Source organism: Gorilla gorilla, chromosome 8 (assembly GCF_029281585.2).
Source record: "Gorilla gorilla gorilla isolate KB3781 chromosome 8, NHGRI_mGorGor1-v2.1_pri, whole genome shotgun sequence".
Taxonomy (NCBI): domain Eukaryota; kingdom Metazoa; phylum Chordata; class Mammalia; order Primates; family Hominidae; genus Gorilla; species Gorilla gorilla.
This window is the reverse complement of record NC_073232.2, coordinates 84396502-84414613: the sequence shown is the minus strand read 5'-3', so window position 1 is coordinate 84414613 and position 18112 is coordinate 84396502. Positions and strand designations below refer to the sequence as shown.

The 18112-nt window shown below is 44.9% G+C and overlaps 1 protein-coding gene across 42 annotated transcripts in view; it reads right to left on the bottom strand.

The window, feature by feature from the left end:
* The window catches only part of PARD3 (par-3 family cell polarity regulator), a 705875-nt gene that overhangs the window by 573020 nt on the left and 114743 nt on the right, over positions 1 to 18112 (bottom strand). For 40 of the 42 annotated variants that reach the window (XM_031015292.3, XM_031015300.3, XM_063710161.1 and 37 more), the window contains exon 2: positions 9336 to 9437. The exons of the other annotated variants lie outside the window; for them this stretch is intronic. In XM_031015292.3, coding sequence (XP_030871152.1) covers positions 9336 to 9437 — 102 coding nt within the window. The remainder of the gene's footprint in view (positions 1 to 9335; positions 9438 to 18112) is intronic. 42 annotated transcript variants of the gene reach the window in all.

The following is an 18112-nucleotide window of genomic DNA, read 5'->3' as shown; positions in this document are numbered from 1 at the left end:
GTGAAGCCGGGATTCAAATGCAGGCAGTGTGGCTCCACAACCCACCATACGAGATGCCAGGCACTTCCAAAGCAACAGAAAAGCACAGCGTGGCACACCAAGTTATCAAGCCCCAGCCTGGGATTGGTGTAACTGAAAGAGTGAGAACCTCTGTCCCCTGACTCACTGGGTGGCCCCAGATAAGCAAAGTCTTGAGGGCTTTCGCTAGAAGGACTGAGGCCCAGCCCATCCTGTGCAGGCTGACCCCAAAGCTCCTACTGCTCGTGAGGACCCTCACTTTTCATGCAGGAGGCCTGGCCCTCTCCGGACTCCCTTTCACTAACACCTCACTGCTCTACCTGTACCATATCTGGGCCCTGTGCTCCCACAAATTGATGAACTGTGGCCAAACCAGTACCCACGAAACACTTAAATGTTGGGAAGTCATCCTTCTGAATTAATTAGCCATTTACTGCTCTGCTTGGCAGCAAATGTAAATATTTGCTTCTTTACACTCTAAAATAAGCTCACTTAGGAGGAAATGAATAAAGTCATCTAGTTAATGAAGTCAATTTATACAAGTTATTTCATTTCCAGGTTATCAAAATCTTTAAATCATTCAGTTCCTATGCCAATTCATACTAAAGTTCAAAAAACGATGTTTCTATTCTAAGCTATATTTATAACTAAACCTAATGCTTCTTTCCTACTGGAATTAAGCAGAAGTAGAATATGGAGTGGACAGTGAAAACGAAAACAAAACAGTGAACCACACACACTGTCCTCAGAGATGACCAGTACTGACACTTTTTGGTCTACCCCTCAAACTTTTTCTAATGTATATAATTATTTGCACTAAAGTTAGATTATATTTGGTAAATTGTTTTAAACTGACTTTTCACAGATTTATATTGGATTCACAGATTTATCTATGGTTAGTCCCAAATATCCAGCTGCCGAACTAACAGCTCCAAGACACTCAAACTCACAGAAGACAACACTGAATGTAATCTCCCATCCCTAGTCTGGCAACCTCGCAGCAGTCCCTACCTTGGTGAATGCCCCACCATCTCCACCCAGCCCAATCGCCATCAATTTCAACCTCCTTCCACAAAACCGGCAGGAGCCACACACTGCCTGCATTCGAATCCTAGTTCCAGAAAACCTGCTGACTGGCCTCTGCCTTCCATGCTGCCTCCTCATTCATTCTTCACACAGCCACCAGGGGGATATTTCTCAAATGTAAACCTGATCACTTAACACCTGCTGCTCTTTCAGTTACATGTCTATAAGACTTTGCCTTGATGATACATACACACACACACACACACACACACACACATATACATATATATACACACACACATATATATACATGTATATATATACACACACATACATACACACACACACACAGAGTATAGTAGCACTAAGCCCAATGCCTGGTACAAACTAGGTGCTCAGTAAACTGAATTACCTAAAAATATTAGTCTGATTTTCTTGCAAAGGAAATTATTCTATATGCTATCTTTTAAATTATTCACGCACTCTGGTTTGAAAAACTTATTAACCTTTGAGAGGGAGAGGGAGGCCACTTAGCTTTGATTCAATATGGAAACTAGGTTTTAATTTATTCCATTTAATCTTAATCTCAAGTATTCATCAAAAGACAGTAGGGTATGTATTTATGAATAAATAAATTATTCCTTTTGATTAAGACAACAGAAAACACATTTCATAAGTTTTTCATTATACTGTTTTCTGTAAGTAGGATTTATGATAAGGTATGCCTTCAGAAAATACTGCTTCTTTAAAATGTATACTTCCCCAAGATGGAAAGATTAAGATGCCTGCATTAAAAGCATGTTCTCCTGGGCTACATCCACTTCACCTGAAGGAAGGCAAGGAATTCAACAACTCACCTACCTGATCAGCAAAAAACAGTACACTGGTCACCATGTAACACCCTAGGCAGACATCATAATTCATGTTAACTTACGGAAATTAAGCCACATGTGCACAAAGGAAAAAACTCAGAGTAAACCGGTGGCTGAAACATTCTAAGGGAGGTAACAACTTAACGCACGTGATTCCCGCAATCTTTTTTTTTTTTTTTTGAGACGGAGTCTCACTTTGTCACCCAGGCTGGAGTGCAGTGGGGCAATCTCGGCTCACTACAACCTCCGCCTCCTGGCCCTACACGATTCTCATGCCTCAGCCTCTCAAGTAACTGGGACGACAGGCGTGCATGACCAAACCTGGCTAATTTTTGTATTTTTAGTAGAAGCAGGGTTTCACCATGTTGGCCAGGCTGGTCTTGACCTCCTGACCTCAAATGATCCACCTGCCTCAGCCTCCCAAACTGCTGGGATTACAGAGGTGAGCCACCATGCCCGGCCTTTCTGCAATCATTTTAAAATTCGAGGTAGTAATCATATGATGCCACATCCTAACGGAAATTAAACACATTTCTGGGATCCCCACCCTGCAACTCATCCCATTTTTGCACATAAAACACTGAACTCAAATTAATTTCACATGTTTAGTAATAACTAAAATACTACTTACTTGAAATAAGAACACCTTAGTCATTTCAGATATCACTGCTTTTCACTAACACATAATTTACTTGAATTCCTTAAGTGTGAACTACAATTGTTACAAATGTAGTATGTGAAGCCCTCCCTCATTTAATGTCTTGTTTTTACAGCCTGTAGCTCTGTGAAATGTTAACAAATTAGAATCTGGATAATAACTTACAACCTCGGTCCTTGTGCGATAATTTTTCTATGGCTCTTTTCTGTCTTTTCACTACATACTCAAGTTGCTTTTAATATTTTGTATATTTTAATGTTAAAGGAAACTGGCCATAGTTGAAAATTCTATCCACCAAAGGCACTTCCTTAGGAAACTTCAGTATGTATTAATAAGAACTCCCTTAAAAAAAAAAAAAAAAAATAGGGCCAGGCGCGGTAGCTCACGCCTATAATCCCAGCACTTTGGGAGGCCGAGGCAGGTGGATGAACTGAGATCAGGAGTTCGAGATCAGCCTGGTCAACATGGTAAAACCCCATCTCTACTAAAAATACAAAAAAAAAATTAGCCAGGCATGGTGGTGGGCACCTGTAATTTCAGCTACTCAGGAGACTGAGGCAGGAGAATTATCTGAACCTGGGGGAAGGAGGTTGCAGTGAACTGTGATCATACCATTGCACTCCAGCCTGGGAAACAAGAGCGAAACTCCATCTCAAAAAGAAAAAAAAAAAAGAGCCAGGCCGGACATGGTGGCTCACACCTGTAATCCTAGCACTTTGGGAGGCTGAGGAGGGTGGATCACTTGAGGTCAAGAGTTCGAGACCAGCTTGGCCAACATGGTGAGACCCCGTCTCTACTAAAAATACAAAAATTAGCTGGGAGTGGTGGCGAGCGCCTGTAATCCCAGCTACTCGGGAGGCTGAGGCAGAAGAATCGCTTGAACCCAAGAGGCAGAGGTTTCAGTGAGCCGAGACAGCACCACTGCACTCCAGTCTGGGTGACAGAGCAGACTCTGTCTCAAAAAAAATAAAGAAATAAAATAATAAATTAGAAAAATAAAAAATTATGAACTTTTTACATTAAAGCATGTTCCTAACCTGAAAATTCTGCCATACTTGTATTTCAAAAGCAAAAATTATTATAGCACATTTCAAAAATATCAATATAAAATGCCTAATGGGGCAGTAATTTTATTACCATAAGAGGCACCAAAACAACATCAGTATGTAAGTTAGAGACTATACCCAGGGCAAGGGGGCTGGGGAAGGATGGAAATGTGCCCCTCTGTTAGCTTTTCCTCAGCACATGGAGTTGTTGCCTGCCTGTGATCCCCAATAACTTTTTTAAAGTTTCTTTTTCTTCCCAACATTTTTCCAACAGAGGAACTGGCCAAATCACCCCCTAGAAAATCCCAAATTCTCTGATAAACATCAACAGGCTTAGCAGCCAGCAATCTCCGCCACAATCCTTCCCCATGCCTGGCTTCAGCATAAACATGCAAACTCTTCAAACTGAGTTTACACAGCCATTCCATCCAAGACTTCCTCCACAAAGGGCAAGAAACAGATAGTGCAAGGCATCTCACAGGGTCACCACCAAAACAGAACATACATGACATCATTCCTGCTCAAAGCAAAATTACATCCAAGAACGACAAAGGAAGTGCTTGATATTACATCTCTGAATCACCTTCAGCACCAAAGATAGTACAAGATGACAACATGGGTAAGAGGAAGACTTTCTCCCTGTTGATCACCCACACAAAAGTGTACTTCCCCGCCACCTACTGACTCCACATGCCCGGTCAGTTACACCTGAAATCTTTTTTTTTTTTTTTTTTTTTTTTGAGACAGGGTCTCACTCTGTTGCCCAAGCTTGAGTAAAGCAGCGTGATCATGGCTCATTGCAGCCTCAACCTCACAGGCTCAATGCGATCCTCCCGCCTCAGCCTTTGAGTAGCTCAGACTACAGGCCCGCACCACCACACTCAGCTAATTGTAGTATTTTTTGTAGAAACAGTCTCGTTAGGTTGCCCAGGCTGCTCTCAAACTTCTGGGCTCAAGTGATCCACCCGCTTTGGCCTCCCAAAGTGCTGGGATTACAGGCCTGAGCCATGGCGCCTGGCTCTGAAATCTTTGTTTATGCCCCTTACAATCAGTCTCAGGTGACTGGCCTGCGCAGAAACTGAATCCCAAGTATTTTTATTCTGTGATAAATTTGGAAAAATTATCCACATTTCTAAATTTGCTGTACTACCCACAGGGAATAAACAGGAGTGGCCTAGGCCCACTGTTGAGAACGAAGGGAAGGTCCTGAAATAATAAATGACAAAGACCAGACCAGACAGAGATTCACACAAAATACAGCTTGTCCATCAGGAAAGCTCACGTACACAAACGCATGACAGCTGCTCTAAATGGTGGTGAAGATAACATTAAACTGTTTCAGTTTTTCCTAATTTGGCAAAATGTCAATTGAGAAAACTGATACTGAGATGCTAAGAGTAAACACGACATCACTGTTCCCTTACTGGAAAGCAGAAACACAGAGAAAGGACAAACAAAACAAAGTACCTTTTTACACTCAAAGAGATCTAGAGTATTCTACACCTTTGAAAATCAAACCTACTCCAAGGGGCCAGGGCAATATAATAGTACCATTTGAACAAATTTGGGTAAATCCTGGAAGTGAGAACTGTATAGGCACTAACAGAAAACTTCCTCAGTGCTGTGCCCTGAATGCTAATAATTAAAGGATAATGAGGAAAATTAGGGGTAACTAAGTACTTGACTTTAATTATCTTTTGCTATCATTTAAAATACTGCCTCTTCCCCTCCATAAAAAATAAGTTTTTAATAATGTTACAAATTCACAACGACCAAGTATAAAATTTGCATCTTCAAGAGCATCTTCCCTGCTACAGAAGCAGAGCCATTAAAGCTGTGGTTTTGTAACTTAGTGAGCCTAAATAGCAGCAGGAGGGGGACTGTAAAATGCAGATGCCCAGGACCCTTCACAGAGATCCTACTTCCCAGGCCAGGTATCTACATTTTCAACATGCATCCAGGGGATATTCACAAAACAGGACATTATTTTAGATACATGTTATTATTTAAGAGAGGTATAATGCTTGTTCTTTTTGCCTTAAACCAAAAAGCAAAACAAGTGTCAAAATCCTTACTTGGAGCAGCTGCCAAAAATAGCTGAAAACACTCCAGAATGATTAAATCAGGATCGAATGTCAGAGCCACGGAAAAAAGCCGTGCTACCGACTGCATCACACAATCCCTCAGTCTGAATAATGCGTCCAGCCATGCCTGTGAATCTGGGTGAATTATGAAAAACTAGGTGTTGTGAGTCTAAGCTACTAATCATATTTCTTACAGTTTCAACTTATAATGGGCACTTTAATCTAGGAATCACTCAACAATATTTAAATCAATTATGCATATATTTTAAAGTATTTCTGAACAAATAAAAAACGGCTTTAAAAGCTACTTCAGTCTATGGTATAAGGTGCTCTAGCATTTTTCTATTTGGAAACTGATTTCAATCAACATGATATAAAATTGTCTGAAGTGTTATTTCAGCTATTAATGTTTAAAATATTTTTCTCAGGTTAAAGGACATTTTAATTTGTATAGGAAATATGATAAAAGATTCTAGAAAATAGATTTTTTATTATCAAATTCGCGGAAGGATACAAAATCTAAAACGTCGTTTACTAAGAATTGTATAATTTTAATATGCCACTATTTAAAAAGATCAAGCATAGTTTGCCTTTTGCTTGGTTTTGTGTATAATCTAACAGTCAATTGTGTCAAAACAAGAGTGCATGACTTTCAGTTGCTGAATAACACATTATTCAGTAAAGATCCAAAACAACATCATCCACCTTAACCTCACTGATTTTTACATTTTATTTATTTATTTATTTATTTATGAGACAGAGTCTTGCTATGTCGCCCAGGCTGGAGTACAGTGGGCGATCTCAGCTCACTGCAACCTCTGTCCCCTGGGTTCAAGCAATTCTCCTGCCTCAGCCTCCCAAGTAGCTGGGATTACAGGCACATGCCACCACACCCAGCTAATTTTTGTATTTTTAGTAGAGATGGGGTTTCGCCATGCTGGCCAGGCTCATCCTGATTTCCTGACCTCAAGTGATCTGCCCGCCTCAGCCTCCCTAAGGGCTGAGATTACAGGTATGAGCCAGCATGCCCGGATGGCCTCACTGATTTTTATAACAGCCCAATGACTGCAGAATACATTATTTTCAAGTACCCATAAAATGTCCACCAAAAAGGCCATATGCTAGACCAAAAAATATGTCTCCATACATTTCAAAAGACTGCAAAAATCACTGTGCTGAACATCTACATCATGATGTTCTACTGGCTCCAAACATAAACTCTGAGGGCATCTAATGTCAGCTGGAGTGCAGGGGGACAAATGGAAACAGTAATTGGTACTGCATAACCCTTCAGGCCTTACTACATTATGCTGAGCATAAATGAGTCCATTGAGTTCAGCATTCTCAGAAGCATTGAGATCGTACAGCCCCATAAATCCTATTCGTGCAACAACCAAACTTCCACAACAGGTTATTCCAAGCCATGCGCCAGGGCCAGGCATATCCCAGAAAACATGTTATAAGCCATGCCTCGCTAGCTCTATGGAAAGGCACAAAGTCAAGGTGTAAAGAAGGATGGCACCACCCCGAGGGAAAACTTGCGTCTGTAAAAGTAAAAAGGAAACGTGGTGGAGAAACAGGCGTGCTCATCTCAGCTGCTCAGAGTACAGAGAGTGCCAAAGGGAAAAGTGTACAGGTGAGCACAGCAGCTGTCTCCATAGTCATCTAAGTGTCCACAGCAAGTACAACGAGACTGTACATGAATCCATACATCAAAACACAGCCGAGCGCAGTGGCTCATGCCTGTAGTCCCAGCACTTTGGGAGGCGGAGGCAGGAGGAGCACTTGAGCCCACGAGTTTGAGACAAGCCTTGGCAACACAATGAGACCCTGTGTCTACAAAAATGTTTACATAAATTAGCCAGGCATCGTGCAGTATGCCTATAGTCCCAACTACTCAAGAGGTGAGGTGGCACCCAACTAGGAAGAGAGGAAGTCAAACTCTCCCTGTTTGCAGATGATATGGTTCTATACCTAGAAAACCCCACAGTCTCTGCCCAAAAGCTCCATCTGATAAACAACTTCAGCAAAGTTTCAGGATGCAAAACCAATGTATAAAAATCAGTAGCATTCCTACACACCAACAACATCCAAACTAAGAGCCAAATCAGAAACACAATCCCATTCCCAATAGCCACAAAAAGAATAACATGCCTAGGAATACAGCTAACCAAAGAAACGAAAGATCTCTACAATGAGAATTTAAAAACACTGCTCAAAGAAACCAGATATGATATAAACAAATGGAAAAATGTTCCATGCTCTTGGATTGAAACAACAAATATTGTTAAAATGGCCACACTGTCCAAAGCAATTTACAGATTCAATGCTACCCCTATCAAACTACCAATGACAATCTTCACAGAATTGGAAAAAAAGAATAATTCACATGGAACTGAAAAAGAGCCTGAATAGCCAAGGCAATCCTAAGCAAAAAGAACAAAGCTGGAGGCATCACATTACCCAACTATAAACTACAGTACAAGGCTACAGTAACCAAAACAGCATGGTACTGGTACAAAAACAAACACACAGACCCATGGAACAGAAGAGAGAGCCCAGAAATAATGCCACACACCTACAACCAACTGATCTTTGACAAAGCTGACAAAAACAAGCAACAGGGAAAGAACACCCCATTCAATAAATGGTGCTGGGACTAATCCCAGCTAGTCAAAAGGCTGAGGCAGGAGAATCGCTTGAACCCAGGAGGCGGAGGTTGCAGTGAGCCAAGATCACGCCACTGCATTCCAGTCTGGGCAACAGCGCAAGACTCCATCTCAAAAAAAAAAAAAAAAAAAAAAAAGAATTTGCTGACTTCTACATCCAGAGCCGAACATCCCGTCACGCATTCTCAAAACGCTGAACGTTCCTCCTCCCCCTCCTCTTCCTCTTCCTCATTCCTCTCAAGAGTACAGAAAAAAAGTGGGGTAGTGGGAGGGAACACTGAAGAGCAGTAGGTGGATAGGTCCAGGAGCCAAACTCACAGACCACAGTAAAGACTGGGGAAGCACACACAGAGCATCAGAGCACTGACGGAGAAAAGGCCGAGCTTCCTGAGATCCAGGCCCTGCACAGGAGAGGCTGCCCGGGACACAAATGGCCCATCGCACAGCAAGGCTGAGCTTCCTGAGGGCCAGGCCTTGCACAGGGTAGGCTGCACGGGACACACTCGCCCACTGCACAGGAGCACGGTGCATCGCCAAGGCCACGGCTGGGATGGATCTTCTCTGGGCCAACGCTGGGACCAGAATGCAGAACGGCTGTATGTTGTATATACGGAGATGATAAGGACAGGCCCGAGTTGTGAAGAAAGATGTTATGTTTGGTTAAATTAAGGCGGAATATGGCATAGAAATCTTTTTGTGATATTTCCATTGTAAAAGTGTAGTTTTAAAACCCCAAAACCTAGTGTTAAGTCCCAGGTATCAAGAAAATCATTATACCTCGGTATTCAGGACAGTGAAGATTCATGATACTTATTATAAAAGAAAATATACTAGAGTGGGTGGCCCACACATAATTTAAAGTATGTGTCTAAAACAGAAAGGAAAAGAATCGCACCCGCTCCCTAGTCCTCAAAAAAAAAAAAAAATGCATTCAGAACAGGTTCCCCAGGACCTGAACTCACTCTGTCTTTATCGTCTGCTACATCACAAAGAATGTCATCAAGGTCTAGTATTCCTCCATCTCCATGTTCCAAGCGATGCACCTGTATCCAGTAGTTTGGATCCTATACGAAAGAACAGAAACACTGAATATAGCAAGTTAGCATCACCAAAAGGGAATTAGACATTTTAAACCGTGATAACTTCCTGCCCATAAAAAGGAATCAACCTCATATCAACAATACTGCAATTGATTAAAAATTCGGACAGCACCCTAAGTTTGGTATTGAGTCACTGCTCCTTTTATGATGGAGTGACTCATACACACTCTTCCCTTTGGCTCTGATGCTGATACTCTATTATGATAGGAACTGCACAAACCCGCAATATGTACTGCATAAGTAATACTGATTTCTCTAAAGCATACTAGATTTCCTATTGCCCAATATATGAAATACTTATTATACTTATTAACCCCCGCATGCAATCAACAGAAATATTCTAATAAGCAAACAGCATATATTATGTGATTGAAGAATTTGTATTTTTGCTTATCTGCAAAAAGTAGTTTGCACACCCTGGTGGCTCAAAGTGTTTCTTACAAATAGGTCTAAAGATAGGGACACAGAAGGATGCTGACAAGACCGTAGTGAACAAAGCACATCCTGTATGGTTTGAGCCTCTTTTTACAGAGACAAAATACACACACACACACACACACACATTAAAATGCCTAAACACACACACACACACACCCCTCAAAATCTGCAGTGGTTATCCTGCAGTGGGATTGAGGAGAAGGAAAAAAAAGGACATCATTTTAAATTTTATACACTTCTATATGGTGTACATATATTTTAAAATCCTTAAAACTCTGCTTTCAAATGATCTGAAGAAGAAACATAGTTGTGTGTTTCTAAACTTCTACATCACTCTCACGTACATATTCAGATGAAAATATACTAAATCGCATGTTTCACCATTCCCTACTGCTTTCATTCTGCAACACAATTGCTATCCAGAAGTTCAATCCTCCATTCTTCATACCTAAAGATGATGTTTGATACGGTTCTTTCCTGAAGCAAAGATTGGAAGAAGGAGGCTAATGATTAATGAAGAGTTAAAATACAGATTCCTGGACCCTGCTCCAGATCTACTGACTAAGACCCTGGAGCAGGGGTGCGGGGAGAATCCATATTATTAAGAAGCTCTCCAAGTCCATCTCTAACAAAGCATGCCTAAGAATCACTGAAATGGAACACTTATTATAAAAATGCAGAATGACCAATCCTTGTCACTTTTTAACCAGCACAGCAAGTAACTCAGACCTTAATCCTCAAAGTTATTAAACATTACCGTTAAAACCATTTTGCAAGTAACAGAGTTCCTCTGCACCATCATCTATCTGGACCTCTATGAAAGGAATCATTTATCTAGAACACAGAGAGTAAGTTTGTAAAACAAACACTCACACACACACACACACACACGTTGGCATCCTCTTCATTTGTGGGGCCTATTCTGACTGCACATGAATCCCAATTACAACATCATCCAGGAGTCCCTGGGACACCTGCCACTGAGACAGCTCCAGAATTTGGCATCTCCAGATGTGTTGAGTCCCCAAAGAATGAAGTCCCAAAACCATTTACTGATGGTAAATGTTATTTCCTCTTCAAGGAAAATTGGAAATAATGTCCTGGGGGTGAATAAGAAAGAGGTGTCCCCTGGCCACTTAGAATAGCCACATCCTGCCCACCTCTTCCCACCAAGCAAGCTCGAGGGTGACCCAATCAACTTAAATATCAACTTTCGTTTCTAAAATACTTCCACACACACAAGCACACCGACCTCCAAAATGTGGCTTATGAAACCATTCTTTAAGCCTCCTAATCCTGTTCACTCCCTCCAGATGAGATCATTATCTGCAGCCTTTATATAATATTTGTAGCCACCCCTTGGAAATAAATCCGCACCTATGGACTTTCTCAACCTCATAACTTCATCCTTCAGAACTTGCTACATTTCCACCTTTTCCCCAGCACTTTCCCTTTCACAGCCTGTTAGGTCCTGCACCATTTTCCCCCGACTCTGTGCCCAAGGCCTCCAATGCCTGGACCACACCTTACCCTCCAGGCCAGCCCTGTCCGTCCATCAAGACTTCTCAGGCATCCTCTTCTCCAAGAGCTTTTCCTGACCATCACACCCCCAAAGCAGATCAGCAGTCTAACTCCAGCCCACTGTTTTCTTTTGTTTAGAAACAGTCTCGCTCTGTCATCCAAGCTGAAGTACAATGGTGCAATCATAGCTCAATGCAGCCTCCAACTCCTGGGCTCAAGCAATCCTCCCACCTCAGCCTCCCAAAGTGCTGGGATGACAGGCGTGAGCCACTGAGCCCAGCCTGTCCCACTGTTAATGTTCCTAAAAACCACAATCGTATGGAAGATAGTCAGGTGTCAAGCATGAGCCTTTAAAGGCTGTGAATTATTTTTACACATGCAGCACAAAACCTTTCGTTGACACTACTTTACCTTCCAGTTATTATACCAATTCTTTGATGATCTTCACAGCAAATTTTTTTTAAAAATTGTCTATACTTGCTTCAGGTGTGTCTTCCTCCCATAACCCCATTCCAATCAGGCTTCCTCTTCCATCATATCCACAGCAGCCTCCACGATGCTTAACACAAAAATCTGTTGTCTGTCCTCATCTTATTTGGTCTATCAGCAGAATATGTTACCCTCTCTTTGAAATACTCTATAAACTTGGCTTGTAATCCTCCAACTAACTGATCAAGGCTTTTCTAATTTTGAGAGTCAATGGTTGACTCCTGCCTCTGGAGGGGTCCTGACTCAACAGTCAGCTATGCCAAGCAATCATGATAACATCATGCCAAGGCAAATATCAGGCTGCCACTTATTAAATGCCACTCCACAAAAATGTGCTGAATGGATATGACGTTTTGAAAAGAACTGAGCAGGAGATCAACAGTAACCCCAACAGAGCATGCTGCATTAAAAATAAAAAAAATAAATAAAACATAAAAAATAAACATATAAAAATGACCTCCTCCCACAAGAGTTTAAAAACCAGGAAGGATATTTTTGCCACTGAAAAATACAACTCCGTAGAACAGTGGTCTCTTGGGAAATTTTAACTGGCAGCTTTCATACCATAATTCTCTTTCAATGAACAGAGGACTTGCTTTATTTTCAAGGGAAGAGTCCAGTATCCAGTAGAGAAAAAGTTAGCGCATACTTATTGATTCCACTTTGTAGTAGTTTGCATTAAAAAGTTTAAAATAATAACGGTAGGAATCTCTGCTGTCCAGTCCATAGACACTCAGAAATGTAGCTGAGCAAAAAATTGTGATAAGGTCCGGCATGATGGCTCATCCCTGTAATCCCAGAACTTTAGAAGGCCAAGGCATAGTGACCCACACCTGCAGTCCCAGCTAATTGGGAGACTAAGGCAGGGGGATCCCTTGAGCACAAGAATTCAAGGCTGCAGTGAGCTGCGATTGTATCACTGCACTCCAGCCTGGGTAACAGAGTGAGGCCCCGTCTCTTAGGGGGAAGGTAAAAGTTATGATAAGCCACTTTTTATACTACCAATAAATTCTAATTCTACAATAATTGTATCAGTCATTGGGTGAATAAACAAACATGACAGAACATTCAACTAAAAAAGAAGAAGAAGAATGTTTCTCATTCAGGATATGTCCATTTAAAATAACAAAAGAGTTAAACACTAACAATAATTGTGTATTATGACAACCAAAAGTCCATCACACACAGCAATAAACAAGGGGCACAGTTCATCCACCAAACAGATGATCAAGCAGTGAATGTCCTCATGGGGCAAGGCTCCCAAGGATAGGTCCAAACCCACTGAAGAAACCTGGAGACAAAACCACATGAAGAATCACTGCTCTTATTCAGATAAAGAACATCAACTTCACCTTGCCTAGTGCTAGACAAAACATTTCCTAAGACTAAGAATGGAAGCAGAGGTAACTCTACAAGATGCAAGTTGCAAGGAATGCTGAGGCCCACTCTACTCCAGGATGTGGTAAGAGAAAACAGTGCAAAGTCCTAAGGCGAGACTACCTCCTAGCCTACCTTCAGGAAATCTCTCAGATTCTATAAACAGCATCTTTATACTATGCAACAAGTTAATGAGCTTTTGTGAGCTATGACATGTATAATGCATAGGCTCCGCATATTACCCACATGTGCAAATTTCAAGAAAAGTATCTGCAACTAGAAATAGCACCCTACTTTTTCATTAACCATGGCATACAGCGATGGTCAATATCCTGTCTAACTTAAGACCAGAAAAAGATCACTGAAAAAAATCTATGTTGATAAAAAAAAAATTTGAGTATTTACTACATGCAAAGCATTACATGAAGGCAAAGAAACAATCATCACCCAACATCAGAAATTAAAATTTATCTGACAGGCCAGGCGCAGTGGCTCACACCTATAATCCCAGCACTTTGGGAGGCTGAGGCAGGTGGGTCACCTGAGGTCAGGAGTTAGAGACCAGCCTGGCCGACATGATGAAACCCTGTCTCTACAAAAAGCATAAAAATTAGCCAGGCATGGTGGCGTGCGCCTGTAGTCCCAGCTCCTCTTTCTCCTGTAGTCCCAGGAGAATCACTTGAACCTGGGAGGCGGAGGTTGCAGTGAGCTGAGATCACACCACTGCACTCCAGCCTGAGCAACAGAGTGAGACTCCGTCTCAAAAATAAAATAAAATTTATCTGACAAAATATAAGTCATAAAAAAGAGGTAGACCGTGTGTTCAAAGAAAACTGCACCAAAAAAAAAAAATGTTTTGTGAATTCAGGAAGGAAAGATCACTCTCACTTGGAAAGGTCTTCATGGGGAGGTTTTAGCAGAATGAGCAGACCAGAGGGACAGGGCACAAGAGGAGGACCCTGAGCGGGGGAAGGGTGTGAGCAGCAGGGAAGAATGGCAGAGGTGATTCAGAACGCTGTAAACACAAAGATAAAAATGAAAGGGTAAAAACATCATATCAAAAAGACACACTTATTTTTATTTCCTACTGAAAGCCCACTGAAACCACAATACACGTGGGGATTTTGTTGTTGTTGTTGTTGTTTCCAAGCATAATCGCACAAAGACAAAGAGAACAGAGGGAAATGAGGGAAACACAGTTTTTGGAAGCTGAGAAGCAGATGGCCCAGAGGCGACACATTTTGCAGAACCAAGAAAGGGAACCCCAAGGTAACTGTGGGGAAAGCCAGGAAGCAGCAAGACTTCCCCAACAGAGCCGGTAAGAGGCTCTGGAATGGGGAGAACCAAGAATTTCAGAACACCGGAACAAGGATGGGAAGGGGCCAGGCACGGTAGTTTATGCCTATACTCCCAGTGCTTTGGGAGGCAGGGGCAGGAGGATCACTCAAGCCCAGGAGTTCCAGACCAGTCTGGGGAACGTAGTGAGGCCCCATCTCTACAAAAAAACTGGAAAAATCACCAAGGTGTGGTGGTGTGCACCTGTGCCTATAGTCCAGCTACTTGGGAGGCTAAGGTGGAGGATCTCTTGAGCCCAGGGGTTCGAGGCTGCAGTGAGCTTGTCTCTAAAATATAACAATAAAACAATTTTGGCTGGGTGTGGTGGCTCACGCCTGTAATCCTAGCACTTTGGGAGGCCAAGGTGGGTGGATCACTTGAGGTCAAGAGTTTGAAACCAGCCTGGCCAACATGGTGAAAGCAAGTCTCTACTAAAAATACAAAAAAATTAGCCGGGCATAGTGGCAGGCGCCTGTAATCCCACCTACTCAGGAGGCTGAGGCAGGAGAATCGCTTGAACCCGGGAGGCAGAGGTTGCAGTGAGCTGAGATTGCGCCACTGCACTCCAGCCTGGGCAACAGCAACACTCCGTCTCAAAATAATAACAATAATAAAACAATTTTAATATTAAAAAAAAAAAGCCAGGCATGATAGTGCATACCTGTAGTCCCAGCCACCTAGGAGGCTGAGGTGGGAGGATCACCTGACCCTGGGGAATTTCAGGCTGCAGTGAGCCATGATTGCGTCACTGCATTCCAGCCTGGGCACAGTAAGACCCTGTCTCAGAAAAAATAATAATAATAAATTAAAATAATAATAAATGTAAAAGATGGGAGGAAAAATAACAATACTGTCTGAAAGTCTGTAGTAATTAAAGCCCCAGCTTCCCAATGCTTCCAGAGAGCACAGTGACTGCCCCTCCCAGCCCCTGGCGGCTCACTGCAGGCTCAAACAGCAGGTCTGGACTGAGAAACTAGAGGAGAAACAATTGTAGAGGTGCCTTGTTGAAAATGAGAGGAGCCAAGTGAACATTTATGCACTGATAACAGAAAAATCCAGCCCTCTGCTTCCACTTGCTCTCAGAATGCCAGCCAGGGCTTATCACCCCCAGGCTAGAGGTGGGAAGTTCTTTCCCTGGGCCTCTATCCATCTAAAGAGAAAAGGCAGGGGGGAATCTGGCCCAGTCCAGGGACCACCCAGTGAAGCTCACAGTGTACGCCCGTGCCTGAACTCAGTGCTCTCAAGTTACCATTAGTGCCTTAGGTCAGAGCCAACCATGGAGAGACAGACTTTTAAGAACAACACCCCAAGGATGGAAGAGAGAACAAAACAAATAGTAAACACAACTTGAAAGAACCAGAGACTGTATAAAAAGATGCTACTAAAAATCCATCACTGGTATCCTAAGAGAGGTCAGATGGTAGTACATTCAGGTTGCAGAGGAAGATGAGAAGGGAGGAAAGCAAGAAAGAAAGAAACGTGGAAAGGGAGAATTTTTTTTTTTTTAAAAGTATTTTGGAGAGCAAGACTACATCTCTCCCTCTCCCTCTCCCTCTCCCTCTCCCCACGGTCTCCCTCTGATGCCGAGCCAAAGCTGGACGGTACTGCTGCCATCTCGGCTCACTGCAACCTCCCTGCCTGATTCTCCTGCCTCAGCCTGCCGAGTGCCTGCGATTGCAGGCGCGCGCCGCCACGCCTGACTGGTTTTCGTATTTTTTTGGTGGAGACAGGGTTTCGCTGTGTCGGCCGGGCTGGTCTCCAGCTCCTAACCGCTAGTGATCTGCCAGCCTCGGCCTCCCGAGGTGCCGGGATTGCAGACGGAGTCTCGTTAACTCGGTGCTCAATGGCGCCCATGCTGGAGTGCAGTGGCATGCTCTCGGCTCGCTACAACCACCTCCCAGCCGCCTGCCTTGGCCCCCCAAAGTGCCGAAATTGCAGCCTCTGCCCGGCCGCCACCCCGTCTGGGAAGTGAGGAGCGTCTCCGCCTGGCCGCCCATCGTCTGGGATGTGAGGAGCCCCTCTGCCTGGCTGCCCAGTCTGGAAAGTGAGGAGCGTCTCTGCCCGGCCACCATCCCATCTAGGAAGTGAGAAGCGCCTCTTCCCGGCCACCATCACATCTGGGAAGTGAGGAGCGTCTCTGCCCGGCCGCCCATCGTCTGAGATGAGGGGAGCACCTCTGCCCTGCCGCCCCGTCCGGGATGTGAGGAGCGTCTCTGCCCCGCCGCCCCGTCTGTGAAGTGAGGAGACCCTCTGCCTGGCAGCCGCCCCGTCTGAGAAGTGAGGAGCCCCTCCGCCCAGCAGCCACCCCCGTCTGAGAAGTGAGAAGCCCCTCCGCCCAGCAGCCACCCCCATCTGGGAAGTGAGGAGCGTCTCCGCCCGGCAACCACCTCGTCCGGGAGGGAGGTGGGGGGGATCAGCCCCCCGCCCGGCCAGCCGCCCCGTCCGGGAGGGAGGTGGGGGGGTCAGCCCCCCGCCCGGCCAGCCGCCCCGTCCGGAAGGGAGGTGGGGGGATCAGCCCCCCGCCCGGCCAGCCGCCCCGTCCGGGAGGGAGGTGGGGGGGTTAGCCCCCCGCCTGGCCAGCCGCCCCGTCCGGGAGGTGAGGGGCGCCTCTGCCCGGCCGCCCCTACTGGGAAGTGAGGAGCGCCTCTGCCCGGCCAGCCGCCCCGTCCGGAAGGGAGGTGGGGGGATCAGCCCCCCGCCCGGCCAGCCGCCCCGTCCGGGAGGGAGGTGGGGGGGTCAGCCCCCCGCCCGGCCAGCCGCCCCGTCCGGGAGGGAGGTGGGGGGGAGGTGTCAGCCCTCCGCCCGGCCAGCCGCCCCGTCCGGGAGGGAGGTGGGGGGGTCAGCCCCCGCCCGGCCAGCCGCCCCGTCCGGGAGGGAGGTGGGGGGGTCAGCCCCCCGCCTGGCCAGCCGCCCCGTCCGGGAGGTAAGGGGCGCCTCTGCCCGGCCGCCCCTACTGGGAAGTGAGGTGCCCCTCTGCCCGGCCAGCCACCCCGTCCAGGAGGGAGGTGGGGGGGGTCAGCCCCCCGCCCGGCCAGCCGCCCTGTCCGGGAGGTGAGGGGCGCCTCTGCCCGGCCACCACCCCGTCTGGGAGGTGTACCCAACAGCTCATTGAGAACGGGCCATGATGACAATGGCGGTTTTGTGGGATAGAAAGGGGGGAAAGGTGGGGAAAAGATTGAGAATCAGATGGTTGCCGTGTCTGTGTAGAAAGAAGTAGACATGGGAGACTTTTCATTTTGTTCTGTACTAAGAAAAATTCTTCTGCCTTGGGATCCTGTTGATCTGTGACCTTACTCCCAACCCTGTGCTCTCTGAAACATGTGCTGTATCCACTCAGGGTTGAATGGATTAAGGGCGGTGCAAGATGTGCTTTGTTAAACAGATGCTTGAAGGCAGCATGCTCCTTAAGAGTCATCACCACTCCCTAATCTCAAGTACCCAGGGACACAAACACTGCGGAAGGCCGCAGGGTCCTCTGC